General features: G+C 34.3%; 1 protein-coding gene across 1 annotated transcript in view; it reads right to left on the bottom strand.

Annotated features, from left to right (window-relative positions):
- Window positions 1-524: 524 nt before the first annotated feature.
- SNX4 (sorting nexin 4) overlaps window positions 525-15,624 on the bottom strand; it is a 70,673-nt gene continuing 55,573 nt past the window's right edge. The window contains exons 10-14 of the mRNA XM_061193189.1: window positions 11,919-12,008; window positions 7,617-7,716; window positions 5,896-6,041; window positions 4,488-4,602; window positions 525-1,691 (exon numbers count right to left, since the gene is read on the bottom strand). Coding sequence (XP_061049172.1) covers window positions 1,644-1,691; window positions 4,488-4,602; window positions 5,896-6,041; window positions 7,617-7,716; window positions 11,919-12,008 — 499 coding nt within the window. The 3' untranslated portion in view covers window positions 525-1,643. The remainder of the gene's footprint in view (window positions 1,692-4,487; window positions 4,603-5,895; window positions 6,042-7,616; window positions 7,717-11,918; window positions 12,009-15,624) is intronic.

The following is a 15,624-nucleotide window of genomic DNA, read 5'->3' on the forward strand; positions in this document are numbered from 1 at the left end:
GAATTATTGTGCTATCAAATGAAACTTTTTCAAAATCAACCCATCAAGAAATTCCTACTTAAATATACATACAACCAAGTGAATATCTGTATATTTCAGAGAAGATCATCTTTTAAAACATAGGTATCAGTGGCCTTTTCAAATTAAGTTAGCTAGTAGAAAAAAAATCTAATACATTTTATATTTAGTCTAAGGTTAGGCTGGAAGAAAAGGCTTTTGATTTTTAAAGGCCAAGCTACTTTATTTCATGAGCCAAGAGATGATACAATTCAATGGAATGAAATGTGTACCTATCAAGATGACTTTTGCTTCTAACAATTTTCTTTTTTTTGAAAAAAAAAAAAAAGGTAGAATTTTTAAAATCATACATTTCAGCATCTTATTTTTAAAAAACCCAACATTTTGGCATAAGACAAATTTATACAATTAAACACTTCAAAATATAATATGGCATATATTATTTTTCCATAGGGCATCAGATACTAATAGGTACAGGCCACTTTGTTAAAATAACAAAAATCATATGAAAATCCACACAATACTTCATTTATTTATTGTATAAGTTTGGCAAACAGCACAAAACTTCAGCAACATTTTAAACATGTAAAAAAGTCAAATGCTGAACAGTACTGGAAATCTTTTTTTACATAATTAGTAATAATGAGTACACATGTAGGGTTCTGCAAAGCTAGCAAAATACCAAGGGTGCTTGGCTTCTGAACATATACCACAAAAACACACACACAAAAGCAATATAATTTATCTTTACAAAAATTACAGCCAAGCAATAAAAAAGGATGTTAATAATGAAGATACTAACACGTATGTTCACTACATATATCTCATACAATGAAATGCTACACTTTGTACCCTGAAATGCCATGTGTAGCGAGCCAAGCAGAGTCAATTTAGGCTCATCACTGAGGTTAAGAATTATCTGAGAATTTAATGCTCGTATGTAACATACTCAATGAAACCTTGCTATATACCAATTCCTAGATCACAACAATGTATTTTACTATATATCTGAGAAGTTGAGTCTTCTTTGTTGGCAGTGTAAAATTTTTGACTAGTATCAAAATTCTGGTAAAACACACATTGAAGGCATTTTCTAGTGTATGCAATGTTTGGGGGAATTAAAGAATGTGGGAGAAATTCTTAGATTCCACACTAAGTTTCTGCTGAGGTTTGTCAAACCAAACAGCTCAACTATAAGGCAAGGAAAATTAACCCCCTATAACAGATTAGTGGGTCTTACCAAATAAAGATAAGAATTCAATCTTAGGAAAAAACTCCCTACATAAGCAGATCTGAAACAGTGGGCACTAAAACGAACATCTAAAAATTACCTAACATCTTGATATTCAGTCATTGGTTCAGAAGCCTGACAATTTGTTGGTATATTTTATCTAATTAACATTTTTAGAATCAGCACCAGTCCCCAAAACCTCAAATTATAATATTTAATCTTCATTAAAATATACCCTTTTGTGCTATATTAACACTACAATCAAATTAAAGAAAGCTGAATTTACTCAACTTACTATATATTTTTGTGTATACTGGTAGCAACTTAAATTTTTCTATTTACTTGTGCTTCTGTTTTGGGGCACTTTGATTGAAGAGAAACTCATTTCACAGGATTACATCTTGCTAAAGCATTCCTTAGCATTGGTCCAAACTTGAATTCCCTTTAAAAACAAACAAATCAAAAAAAAAAAAAAAAAAAAAAAACTTAAAAATGTGATTTTGGAAGGATTCTGAAAGCCCAAGTATTTGGCTTACTGGTATGCTAAGTTTTACTTTTTGGAATAATTAACAAGTCCAGCAAATAGGACACTTCTTCTGGCAATAACTAATATAAGTCAATGTCAAATACTTTTGAAAAAAGTAATAGAATCATTTGTATGAGCCTATCTTCAAAACAGAAAGAACTCCTACAACTTCTATTTGAAACACTCACTCACTCATATCACATATTCATATCATTTCTATTTATAAACCAAACAAGTTCTGTAATATTTGAAACAAAAGAAAAAACTTACTAGTCTAACAATTAAATATAAATTAATGAATTATTAATTTTAGTCTAATAATCAATATTTTGATAATTAAGTACTAATTAAGTACTAAGTTATCAACTCCCTTTCAATGGTTATAGCAGGCAATTTAGCAAAAAACTAATATGCTATAATATACCTAACATGCTTAAACAAAAATGCAAGTTTGAAACTGGGAAAAAAAATGCATGTTAGGAAAAATGTAACAGTAAAATCTAGAAAGTGGTAGAAATAAAGGTATGTTTTCAATAAACAAGATATATATTTGCCAATAACTGCTAATTTATGAAGAAAGAATATTTTCTTTAATATTTAAACATTAAAGTTTGTCAATATTTATTGAGGCTTCAAACAATAGGAAAAAAAAATTAATCTTTTTAGCTTTTCTTCCTCCCTGATGGAATACAAAAAGAAAAAAAAAAAAAAAAAACCCACAAAAATCTTTTAAAATGTCCCAGATTGCCTGGATAAAGTAGTATCTAATGGAGTATTCGTTGGTAGAATGGATAAGATAGATCTCATGTGCACTGTCCTAGTAAGACATCCATAAGACAGCAGATGAAAAAACAAAAGCTACACACTAGCACATATAAGCAATCCTGTTTTTGTGGGAAAGGAAAGTGTATATTTTCTAAATGATTGTATATGTACAAATGAGTCTGAAAAGATAAACATGAAGATGTAACAGTGTTGAGTTTTCAAAAAGGGATTTGGGGAAGGAGGAGGAGAATTTTTACTGAATATGCTTCTGGCTTATTTGAAATTTTTACAATGAGCATATATGTTCTTTTTATGATAATTTTTTTTAATTTAAAAACATAAAATAACTTGAAATATATAGATACCCACATTTACCAAAAAAAGCTGATGTTAATCTTGATTTCTCATACTTAATTTTAAGTTTCTAAAGAAAATAGCACTGTAGATTTTCAAATATAAGAATCTACTCCACTTAGGCAAGAAAATAAAACATGAAACACTGTAACACTGTTCCTAAGAAATAAGGTAAACATACACTCTTATTAATCTCATGTGAGTAAACTCTTGTTTACTCTAGTTATTATCTGAGGATACACCAGATATCCAACAGTGTGTCCGCACATACCTACAGTAATATCTTGTTTATCCAGAGATTACTTTTTAGCACCCTTAACCAGCTCACCCTAAGCAAAGTGGCAGGGGGAAAGTCCTTTGAGCCATTATACAAAATCTGCATTCTTGGAAAAGAAGCAAATGGGAGATCACAGGAACCTATTAATGAATCTTTTATAGGAATAAAACAAAACAAAACCAACTCTAAAAACCTTTGTTTTCTGATCTTTCAGACCACCGAAGAGTTAAAAAGGCAGATTAGACAGACGGTAAACGTGAAGCAGCAGAAGGAGCTGATGGGGTGACAGCAGCAGAGACAAAAACACCCCAAACTACAATATATTCAACCATCAGCATTTGCAGATTGATCAGTCATGGTTTTAACTTCTCTCAAGTGACCCCAAAGATCTACAAAATGAAGTAACTTACAATTTCACTGAGGCATAACTATAAATTTGGCCCAATGACTAATGCGTGAGTCTGTTGTTTCTGTCTCAAAACATCTTTGTTGTCTACTGCTATTTCTGGTCATACAAGTAAAAAGGGCTAAGAAAGTGACGGTTCCGAGCCAGAAAATACAAACTTTGGATAAACTAAAGCATAAGAGTGTTTGTATGAGTGTGATTTTTTTCCCTCTAAGAATGTCTTCATAAATATGGGAATCCATCTTACTATGTGATATACTGAGATAAAGCATGTTAAATCGCTCAATAAATTGCGAAGTGCTAGAGAAATGTAAAGCGCTGGGACTGACTGGTGGTCACACAGGCAGATCCTGGGTTATGAAGAAGAGGTTAAGGAATATTTTGTATTTTGTTCTTATAACAGCGTTTTAGAAAGATCTCCATCACTGCCAAAACATTTATTTTAACCAGAATAAGCTTCAACGTCCATGCATTCTACTGAGATGTCAACTACGTGAAGGGTTTACTCTAACAAACTGTATCGCAGCCACAGTTTCCCAAAATAACGCTGAAACCATTTTCCAGTCGAAGTATATATCACTGTTAGGAATGGTACTGTACTGCCCTGTCCAAGGGCAGTAACCTTGGGACATATAACCAAAGTAATGTTGTTAGTACATATTTTCACATAGAAGTTATAAACAGGGCATACAAATTTGGAACTTTAGATGAGTAGAGACTCGGTAATTGATATTTTGATTATGACCCTTCTTTCAAAATTAAGTAGAGAAACTGGGAAACATTCTGGAAGAGAAGAATGGACTTTAAAAATGAAAATGATAAATACTTTGGTCCAAATAAGAAACCGATTTTAAAGAAATTTGCAGGCACTTCTGAATATACTTGTACCTTCACTGAAACCAAAACCTACCTTTTTGCACATACTGATCTGCATGACTGCATAGCTTATGAGGGCCTCCTTTAAATCATGGTTCTTTTGCTCTTTGAAGCGTTCAATATCAGCCCAAGCATTTTTGACAAATTCTCTGAAATAAAAGGTATAGTCATTATTATTATTCTTATTTAAATTAAGTAAACTACATATTATAAATTTGAATAACCATTTCTCATTTGAGTTGGGTTTTTGTCTATATAGAGGAAAAAGCTATTGCGTGTATAAGATAGTTCTATTTTTTCTCTTCCTAAAAATTACAGTGGGAGAAAAAGCATACAGTCATACACTCATCTACATTTTAATAATCTCTATTTTGCCACAAGAATTCTAGCTTCAAATTATTCCCATAAAACAGATGTAAATGGCTCCCTGAACCAGCTCATAAGCCTAACAGATGCCACATGAAGTTGCCTTCCTGGGGTCACTGGAAAACATACATTCTTGTCAACAAGATGGATTATGTATCACATTTATCATGTGCTTACTTTAAATGACAACTAGAGTTTTAAAAATTCTGAGAGCAATTTGTCTTTTTTTTTTTTTTTTTTTTTTTTGGCTGCACCGCCTGGCATGCGGAACTTCCCTGACCAGGGATCAAACCCACGCACCCTGCAGTGGAAGTGCGGAATCTTAACCACTGTCTTTTTTTTTTTTAACTCTATTCATGAGAGTTTAGTTTGACTTACTTGATGCCAGCAGTTCTAAAAATTAACAAAACCACCTCCAAATCAGTGATACACTCTTGGTCTGCCTTGGTCTACTCAACAACTATCAGATGAAAACAACAATATGAAAAATGAGCCCAACAGTCATGGCAGACCTTTGAGAACTGAATTTCTAAAAATATTTATGGAATAATTACATTCCAAGCCCTATGCAAGGTGTTGGGACATAAAGATGAAAGAGACATAGTCACTGACTTTGAAGGGTTTGTAATTTAGCCAGGGACAGTCACACTGTACAACCAACCACCCAATACAAAACTGCCATGCAATAGTGGCATGAACCAAGTGCTATGACAGCCTGTGAGGATAAGAGAAAGCTTCACAGAGAAGTAATGCAAGAGCTTGGCACTGGAGAATGATCAGGCTTTTAACTGACAGAAAAGGGCAGAGGGAATGTGCAAAGGACAGAAATCATGAAAAGTACAGGAAAATAATATTATGAAGCTTAGATACTTTGTTCTTCCTCTTTCCCTGACACTAAAACAACTGTTTCTATGCAACATGATTTTTGATAACTCAAATTTCTTAGGAATACTCAATCACTGCATTTTAGAAGAACAGGCTACATCCAGGGACACTGGTGAAGCTGGGAATGGTTATAAACAATCTGTCACAGAGTCTACATGTCTAGCCATGTTAAAACACCTCAGCATTTTTACCTGCCTTCCTGATTTTTAGACTTAAGTTGTTGTTCTCCTTCATTTATTTGTTCTTCTAGCACCTTTATTCTAGCTTCTCTCTGCTCTGGAGTTTCTTGACCAAAGAGCTTGGTAGTCATTCCCTTCAAAGAAAATGTTCTCACAGTCTAAAATGAAATAGAAACAGATGAATGGATAAACAACACACATACACTGAAATATTATTCAGCCTTAAAAAAGAAGGAAATTCTGACACATGCTACAACATGGATGAAGCCTGAGGACACTGTGGTAAGTGAAATAAGCCAGTCACAAAAAGACAAATACTGTATGAGTCTACTTATATGAGGTATCCAAAGTAGTGAAATTCACGGAGACAGAAAGTAGAATGGTGACTGCCAGGGGCTGGGTGGAGAGGGAAATTGACAGTTGATATTTAATAGGTGCAGAGTTTCAATTTTGCAAGATGAAAACAGTTCTGCAGGTTGGTTACACAACAATGTAAATGTACTTACTACTATTGAACTTTACCATTAAAAATGGTTAAGATAATAGATCTTATGTTCTGGATATTTTACCACAATTATTTTTTTTTAAAAAAAGGGGAAATAGCCATTTCCTCCCTAGCTCAGACAGAAAACACCACAAGCCTTACAACCAGGGGGCTACTAATAAGATTTCTAACACTGGAAAATATGGAAGAATCAAAACGGGAAAAATTTTAACTGAGCTTCTTCATCATATGGAAAACTTCTAGGTGAAGTATTAGGCAAGTTATTTCTTTATGTTAGTGATCATATTTTTTCTAATTACTCTGTGATATAAAAAATAGATAAAATTCAACAGGCAACAGTGAAAATAAACTAAAGAAACTATTTAAAATCTGTGTAACTCACACTAAAACTTGGTATCTATTAGTAAAACAGGATGCCTAAATCCAAGCCTCAAGCTTCACTGCTTTACCATTTCCTCATCCTCTGGAGTTTACTGAGGGAAACACATTTAGGAGTAGAGAACCAAGCTCCCTGAAAATGGACTGGGAATTTCCCCTGGATTTTAAAAATAAATCAAGACAGTGTGCACCTGTTTCATGGTCAGAGGTCTTTTCCCACGTATCTCTATGTGGGTAGCCCACAAGCACTTTCACAAGTAAAGTACTTGTTAACTATGAAATGACTCATAAATGGTGGCATTGTAACTGCTTCTTTACTTCCAGATTGTGTGCTCTCACCATGACAGCTTTTTTATTCCAATGAAATAGCTGGACAGTAGAAAGCCGATTATAAAAATGATCTAAGTCCAATACGATAAGGAATTTTCTTCACAAGTATTCACTGTAAGCATTCAAGAATAAAGTACACAAAAAGCTCCCTGTTAGGAGAGAGGCACTGATTCTAAAAGGGCAAAGTTTTTCAAAGTTAACTAAAAGTTCTATAATATACCAGGTAAAATTAAACCTGGTAAAGGTCATTATTTCAATCCCAAAGAATAATGTTTTTTCACTTGGACTTAATCAGAAAAGAGATGGTTCTTATTACACACAGCAATGTTGGCAAAATTTCTTACAACACTATATAATACGTGTTTTAATGGCTTACATCCTTTTATATCAAGATCACAAACAAAAGAATTACAAAGTTGCCCACAAATTATTTCCCTGTAAAAGCTCCAGGCATCCTGCAGCCCATTCCACTTAAGGTTTCCTATAATAATACCAGAGACCTAAATGGAAAACCACTCACCCCGGTTGCCAGCTCCTCACACTGCTGCTTCTTGGATGCTAAGTCCTGAGCAGCCATCTCCAAATCATACTGCATAAGTTCATGTTTCCTGCACACAGCCCTAGGGATGAAAGAAAGTGCTGCCATTTAATTTTTTTTTTTTTTTTTTTTATAAATTTATTTATTTAATTTAGTATTTTATTTTTGGCTGCGTTGGGTCTTGGTTGTTGGGTCTTCGCTGCTGCGCGTGGGCTTTCTCTCGTTGCGGCGAGCGGGGGCTACTCTTCGTTGTGGTGCGCGGGCTTCTCATGGCGGTGGCCTCTCTTGTTGCAGAGCACGGGCTCTAGGCACGCGGGCTTCAGTAGTTGTGGCTCGCGGGCTCAGTAGTTGTGGCTCGCGGGCTCAGTAGTTGTGGCTCGCGGGCTCTAGAGCACAGGCTCAGTAGCTGTGGCGCACGGGCTTAGTTGCTCCGCGGCATGTGGGATCTTCCCGGACCAGGGCTCGAACCCGTGTCCCCTGCATTGGCAGGCGGATTCTCAACCACTGCGCCACCAGGGAAGCCCCTGCCATTTAATTTTTGTGGCTTCTCCATGAATATGTTAAAAAATTTTTTTTCAGGGGTAAAGGGGAGGCATTCACGTCTTACTACGGTCAGAACTTTTATATACAGAATTTTCAAGTTTAAAATGTAGTAGCCCAACATTAAAAATTTAATCTAGCAGAACCTAAGCATAAAAACTTTATATATACTTAAAACAAAAAAGGTTGTTTTCCAGATACTTGCAACATTTTTTTCAATAAACATACCATTATCACATACGTTTAAAAAAAGCTTTTGTATAACATAGGAACTAATGCTATAATCTCACATCACAACTGAGTATTGTTTAAAAAGACATCTCAAAGCTTTCTTCTTTTTATTTAGAAACGTCTATTAGTTTTTTTCATAAAAGTAATCCATGTTCCCTGGGGAAAAAAAAAAAGGATTCTAATACAGGAATGCACAAAATAAGTTTCAAGAACGCTCTCTTTTCCCCAGTTCCACTATCCAGACATAATTCATGTTAATAGATAGTATATATCGTTCCAGACTTTACCTAGGCATTTACAAATACACATATCCACCCACCCTCAGTAATTCTACATCTTTTCTTTCTCAACTACTTATATACCAAAGACACATATGTTTCTGTATCAATACACATTAATCTTTTCTATAACTTTTAAGAGCTGCAGAGAATTACACTGTGTTCAGCAACTTTCTTTTGGTCCGTAACTTGAAAACACCTTGGTGTAACTTTTTTTAAAAATTTATTTATTTTATTTATTATTTATTTTTGGCTGCATTGGGTCTTCATTGCTGCGCGCCGGCTTTCTCTAGTTGCGGTGAGCGGGGGCTACTCTTCGTTGCGGTGCGTGGGCTTCAGTAGTTGTGGCACGTGGGCTTAGTTGCTCCACGGCATGTGGGATCTTCCCGGACCAGGGCTCGAACCCGTGTCCCCTGCATTGGCAGGTGGATTCTTAACCACTGCGCCACCAGGGAAGTCCTTGGTGTAACTTCTTACTACTCAAAACTCTAGAAGGAAAAAGGCTAACAATGTGATGTTTTCATACCAGCTACTGAACAACTAAAGGAATATTGCTCCTCTGTTTTATTAACAGAATTCTTAGGCTGATTTTAAAAGTGATAGGGGACCGTTGGTAGTGCCAAGATTCGTCAGGACGTGCATACGGTCTCTCGCTGCCTGGTGTGGGGTTTGCCATGGGCTGGCAGCCACCCACTTCCAGTTGGCTTTTTACTGAGTTATGAGGTGCCCGGTGTGGGGCGCCAGTCCAACTGGGGCGCTGCTCCTAGCCGGGGCAACCTACTTAGCTGTACTTTTCAACTTCGAAAGTTGGCAGGAGCGACAGCAGAGTTGTCGCCTCTTTGAAGCGATAAGTTCTCTGTGCTAGTCTATCAGATGAACGGCATTTACTGTTTAACTATTCCCACTGTATACTGTGCCAGGCTTTCTTAATGGAAGGTAGTTTTATTACTTGTGTCCAGAATGATGAAGTTTTCGAAAGAAAAGTTACCAACTGAATTGACGATATGCTGCCCAGTTGCTACTGGACTAGGATAAAATTGATTAAAACTTAAACGGTATTAAGTCGCTATATTACTTAAAGTAACCTTTGTATCAAAATAAAACATTTTGACTTTAATTTCAAAAACCTTCATAATACTAATGAAAATAAGTTACTGACATTTGTTGAAAGAATATTGGTTTGAGAGATTTGCAGCTTATCTAGCTGTGCCTTGCAAAAAATTAAATTTGTCCACCGTGAATACTTAAATTTTGTATAGGTTCCTTTCAATTCCATGGCTCTTCTGTAATATTAGTGATAATGTAAAAGCGAGCTTTTGTACTTGTTTCCTAGTAAGATTCCTTTATTTTCTAGAACGTTATTAAAACCAGGGAGCTCTGTTGGCAGTTACCCTTTTGGACATGGATTATGTTACCTTGTGCTCTGGCTTTCTATTTGTGTCCTGCTTCCCTACCATATTACAAGTGTTGAAAGGGCAGTGATCTAATAGATTACCTTGTCTTTCCATCTCCTCATGGCTTCCTATAAGGATCACTTGAGCTAGGAAAGTGACTGGAATTAAGGCAGTAAAGTTCTTGAAGCAGTTGTTAAAACAGAAAGTAGGGGGCAGGCAGAAACCATTTTCTTCTATGTATTATATGTATAACTGGACAAGATGATAGAAAGTAGTTTTAAAATCAGAGATGGGAAAATCGGAGAAAATTGCCATTCCCCACAGCCAGCTTGTTCATGGTATACACTTGTGTGAACAACCAAAGATAAACAGACAGAAAAGCAAATGTAACTTACCACTAACCAAGATCACCTCTGCAAAAAGAAATGAAAATAACTTTTGGCAGGATTCTGTTTCATCTGATATAATTCAGAAGCAGGAAAAAAAGCCTTTTAAAAATACTGAGAATATTAAAAATAAGCATTTGAAGAAATCATCATTTCTAACTGAAGTGAGCCAAAAGAAGAATTATGCTGGGGTAAAGTTTAGTGATCCACTTTCTCCTAGTGTTCTTCCAAAGCCTCCTAGTCACTGGATGGGAAACACCATTGAAAATTCCAACCAAAATAGGGAGTTGATGGCAGTACACTTTAAAACTCTCCTAAAAGTTCAAACTTAGATCTCAGATTTCAGTATGTATGTAAAACATAGCTTTTCCAAAATCCCTGGACTCTTGAAAAGCAATGGTACAGAAATGGAAAATTACCTTGTTGCAATATACAAGGGCAAAAGATGAGTTTAAAAAATTACAAACAGCTTGCATTATATTTTATATTTTGTAAATACTGTATACCATGTATTATGTGTATATTGTTCATACTTGAGAAGTACTTTATAGTTTTGTTATGAAAGTATGCATTTTGCCCTGCCCAAATGGTAGGTGTTTTGTATATATACAATGGAGAAATTTTAAGCGTGCTAAGGCACATGAAAGACCAATTTATTTGCACAAGGTACTGAGATATTTTTTCAAGAAACAGGTGTCGAATCTCAAGGTGAAGATCTCAGTGTGAACAGTTTACTAATGTACTACTGCAGTTTAAATCTGTGGCACAATCATTGTAAACGTGGGGTTTGTCTATGTTTCTCTAAATTGATTTCTGCCTTCTAATCTGTAATTACCAGAAAACTCCTATTCCCATTTTTACCAAACTTAATTTCTGGTTTTTGGTTTATATCCATTCAAATTTAAAATTTTAATGCCAACAAAATCGGTTTTAATCAAATTTTAAAATAATAATAATTTGCCCCCCAAAAAAGTGGTAGGAAAACAATTCATTTTTCTAAACTGGACTATCTCCCAGAGAATTGTTTGGCTCCATAGAAGATACTATAAAAAGAGAAGACAAAGTCCTGACATTAAGAAGTTTTACAACCTTACTAAGGAGATAAAATACGCAGGTATGGAAAAAATTACAGAATTTAAATGGTAATATACAACCTAGCGACAGATTATGCTACACAGTCTCAATCTGTACTTTGCTTCCAATCTTCAAACTGGAAAAAGTAGAACAACATACAGACAGACCTGAAGTCTGAGACTAACAGGTTTTATCAACATAATGCTTCAAGCACAGGGCTCATCTTAAATAGCTATATCTAGCCCTCTGTAACACACAGGAATACAATGAGACCTCATTCAATATCTGGGGGAATGAACTCATTTAAAAATCTTTATTTTAGAGTAGCATATGAGTGGTGACCAGCCACAGGGCTGCATCTGGAACATGTATTATACTTACCTCAGTGCTTCTGCATAAAAAAGATACTCCTTTAACTGATCTGCATAATGTTCTTCATCTTCTAAAATATCATCAATAGAAGATGCATACCTATTTAAAAAACATTGCAAATGTATATCTCAGAAATAACTAAATTTCCTTGTCAATTGCATTATTATGAACTTTCATCAAATCTTTAACCATGGTCATTTTTAAGTCTTTTGTCATTTACAGACAGTTCTGGGTGTACTCTGATGCTTTTGCAAAAATGTTCCTATAAAAGGGTTTCATCTTCAAGGAATTCATGGAAAAGACTCTGACAAGTACAGGTTTCTGGTAACTGACTATACTGCTGAACTCAATGAATAAACATTTTCAGAACTCTAATGGAAAACTGATGAATTCATAAAATTGCTAACAAAAGATCAAGAGGAAAAAAAATTAATTACATGGGACTGAGTGAACTGATGAGGATGATTATAATTTTTGTGACTTTCTGTTTGAATAAAAAAAATGTGATGTAAAAAAAATTTTTTTTAATAAAAAATAATAAAAATAAAAAACATTGCATAGAGTAACCTTTATCAGGACACAAAGTATTGAAGTTCTAAAGAAGGGCTATTCAAAGCGTGGTCCACAGACCATTTGCTACCCATGAGTGACAAAAGCAAGTACAGAAAGTGAGAATAAGCATTTAGAAACATTTATAACAACTTTTTAAAACTGAAGTACAGTTGATTTACACTATTATGTTAGTTTCAGATGTACAGCAAAGTGATTCAGTTATATATATATATTTCTTTCAGATTTTCCATTATAGGTTATTATAAGATACTGAATATAGTTCCCTGTGCTATACAGTAAACCCTTGTTGCTTACCTATTTTATGTACAGTAGTTTGTATCTGTTAATCCCACACTCCTAATTTATCCCTCCCCCCTACAGCAATCTTTAATTACCATGACAATTTTATTTTATTTACCTAAATGTTTTGATCAGCAAGGTCTTAGAAATAGAAAAACAAAGCAAACAAAAAACGGTCCTTCTTAAGGTAGCTTAAGAAGCACTGTAATATCTTTTGTTCAAATATATTACAAAAAGGGCTACAAAATCTGTAGAAAGAGTAAGAGTTTAGTATAATTGGTACATTAGTGCTCCTGGTAGCAACTACATACAGTAATGCCAAAAAGCTACAAAAGGAAAAGTCGAGCAAATAAAGATTACAGAAAATTTTAGAAGCCTTATTTTATTCTAATTCTCAATAGCAACCTCTGCTTTGATCTGGACAAGCCCTTCACTGTCGTGCCACTCTTGTTCCTGGCCTTGAGTCTTTCCTTGCACAGAAATGTGATGGCTTTCCACAGTACTTCTCCAAATCCTACCATACGTATCTCAACACCTCTAGAAATCTTCCCAGACTTCTTTAGTCCTAGTCATCACTCTACTTCTGATCTCTTATCAAAAATTGAGGACTTAAATTTTATCAAAGAAATGTCTCTTGTGTTGGTTTTCTCTGATCACATTATAAATTCCCTAAGGACATGGGCTATGTCATTTACTACTTCTGTATGGTATAAGAAGCATCCTTTTTTCAAATTAATTCTGATTCCCTAGCATGGGCATAAAAGAAAAATATATTTTATGTCTCCAAGCCCACTTCATGTAGACAAGTAAACAGTTTACTGAATTCTAAAAACAAACAAAAAATCTATGTTAATGCTCACTGAAAAGTGATGTGTTTACAGTATTTATAAAAGTAGGCAAAATATGTATTCTGTAAATATAAATTTACATTTGTTAGACTGTGGAATTTCCCCTATGTGACTGAAAGACATCTTGAGAATCATTGTTAAGAGTAGGAAAAACTGCCTTTAGTTCATAAATCTACAATTCTGGAAAAGTTAATGTTAAGAAAACAAAAAAGAAGATAGGTGGCTGGTGGCTTGAAGATAGGAAACATAGTGTAGGGATAAGCAGCACATCTTTGGGTACAAAAGGGTAAATGGTAAAGATTTTTTAGATATCATTACTAAAATTAATTTTATTTAACATTGTAAATAAACCAAGTAAAGGGATAATCCCAAATTCTTGAAAATACTAAAAATGTCCAGTCAACAGAATGCACGAAGACTTAACAAAATGGCTGAAAAGCAGCTGGTCAGCTTATATAACAGCCCCCGAAAAAATAATACTTAGATAAAATAAATATATTTTTGTCTTTTTATTATTCGGTTGTAGGAGTTCTTTATATATTACGGTTGGAAATGTTTACTCCCAGTGTGTGGCTTGCCTCTTCATTATCTTAATGGTGCGTTTGTGTGTGTTTGTGGTAAAATATAATGTAAAATTCACCTTTTTAACAATTTATTGGTGTACAGTTCAGTGGCAGTAAGTACATTCATATGGTTGTGCAACCATTACCACCATTCATCTCCAGAACTTTTTATCTTCCCCAACTGAAACTGTACTCCCACATTCCTTCCACTTCCAATGGTGTCTTTTGATAAGCAAAATTTTTAATTTTGATGAAGTACAATTTACCATTTTAAAAATATTTTTTTCTTTTCATATCTGCTTTAAAAAATCTTTGCTTACTCGAAGGTTACAACAATATTCTCCTATGTTTTCTACTAAAACCTGCTATTTTAGCTTTTACACTTATGTGTATCATCCAAATTGAATTAGTTTTTATGTAAGGTGTGAGATATGGCTCAAGGTTCATTTTTTTCCATGAAGATATCCAGTTATTCCAGAACCATTTCTTGAAATGAACTATGTAAATGTGGATCTATTTCTGGACTCCAGCCTATTCCACTGATCTCTTTATCTCAATACCTCCTGATAACTATAGCTGTATACTAAGTCTTGAAATCAGGTAATATATTCCAGGCTTGTCCTTTTTCAAGACTGTTTTGGCTATTCTACATTCTTTGAATTTACATATAAATTTTAGAATCAGCTTATCAATTTCTATTAAAAAGTCACTGGAGTTTTGATTGGAACTGTGATTTAGGAAGAATGGTCATATTAACACTACTGAGTCTTCCAATCAATCTATGAACATGGTTTAATCTCGCCATTTATTTAGGTCTTTACTTTCTCTCAGCAATGTTTATATATAAAGTTTTCAGTGTAGAGGTCTTTCACATATTTCATTAAATTAATCTGTAAGTATTCTGTTTTGATGCTATAAATGGCATTTTTAAGTTTTTATTTTCCAAATGTTACTAGTATGTAAAAACAACTTTTTTTAAATATATTCATTGTGTATCATGCATTCTCATTAAATTCAGCTATTCCATAATATTTTTGGTTGATTCTTTTATGATTTTCTACATAAAAGCTCCTGTTAACTGCAAATAAAGAGAGTTTTTAGGGAGGGTGGGAGGGAGGGAGATGCAAGAGGGAAGAGATATGGGAACATATGTATATGTATAAGTGATTCACTTTGTTATAAAGCAGAAGCTAACACACCATTGTAAAGCAATTATACTTCAATAAAGATGTTTAAAAAAAAAAAAAAAAAGAGAGTTTTACTTCTTCCTTTCTAAGATGTATGCCCCTTATTTGATTTTCTTGTCTTACTGCACTGACCAGGACCTCTACTACCATTTTTACTAGTTGTGGTAGAAGCAGACAACCTTGCCTTGTTCCTGATTTTAGGAGAAAACACCAATATTTCACTATTAAGTACAGTATTAGCTGTAAGTTTTAGACTGAGGAAATT

Source organism: Eubalaena glacialis, chromosome 6 (genome assembly GCF_028564815.1).
Source record: "Eubalaena glacialis isolate mEubGla1 chromosome 6, mEubGla1.1.hap2.+ XY, whole genome shotgun sequence".
In the NCBI taxonomy this organism is placed as follows: Eukaryota; Metazoa; Chordata; class Mammalia; order Artiodactyla; family Balaenidae; genus Eubalaena; species Eubalaena glacialis.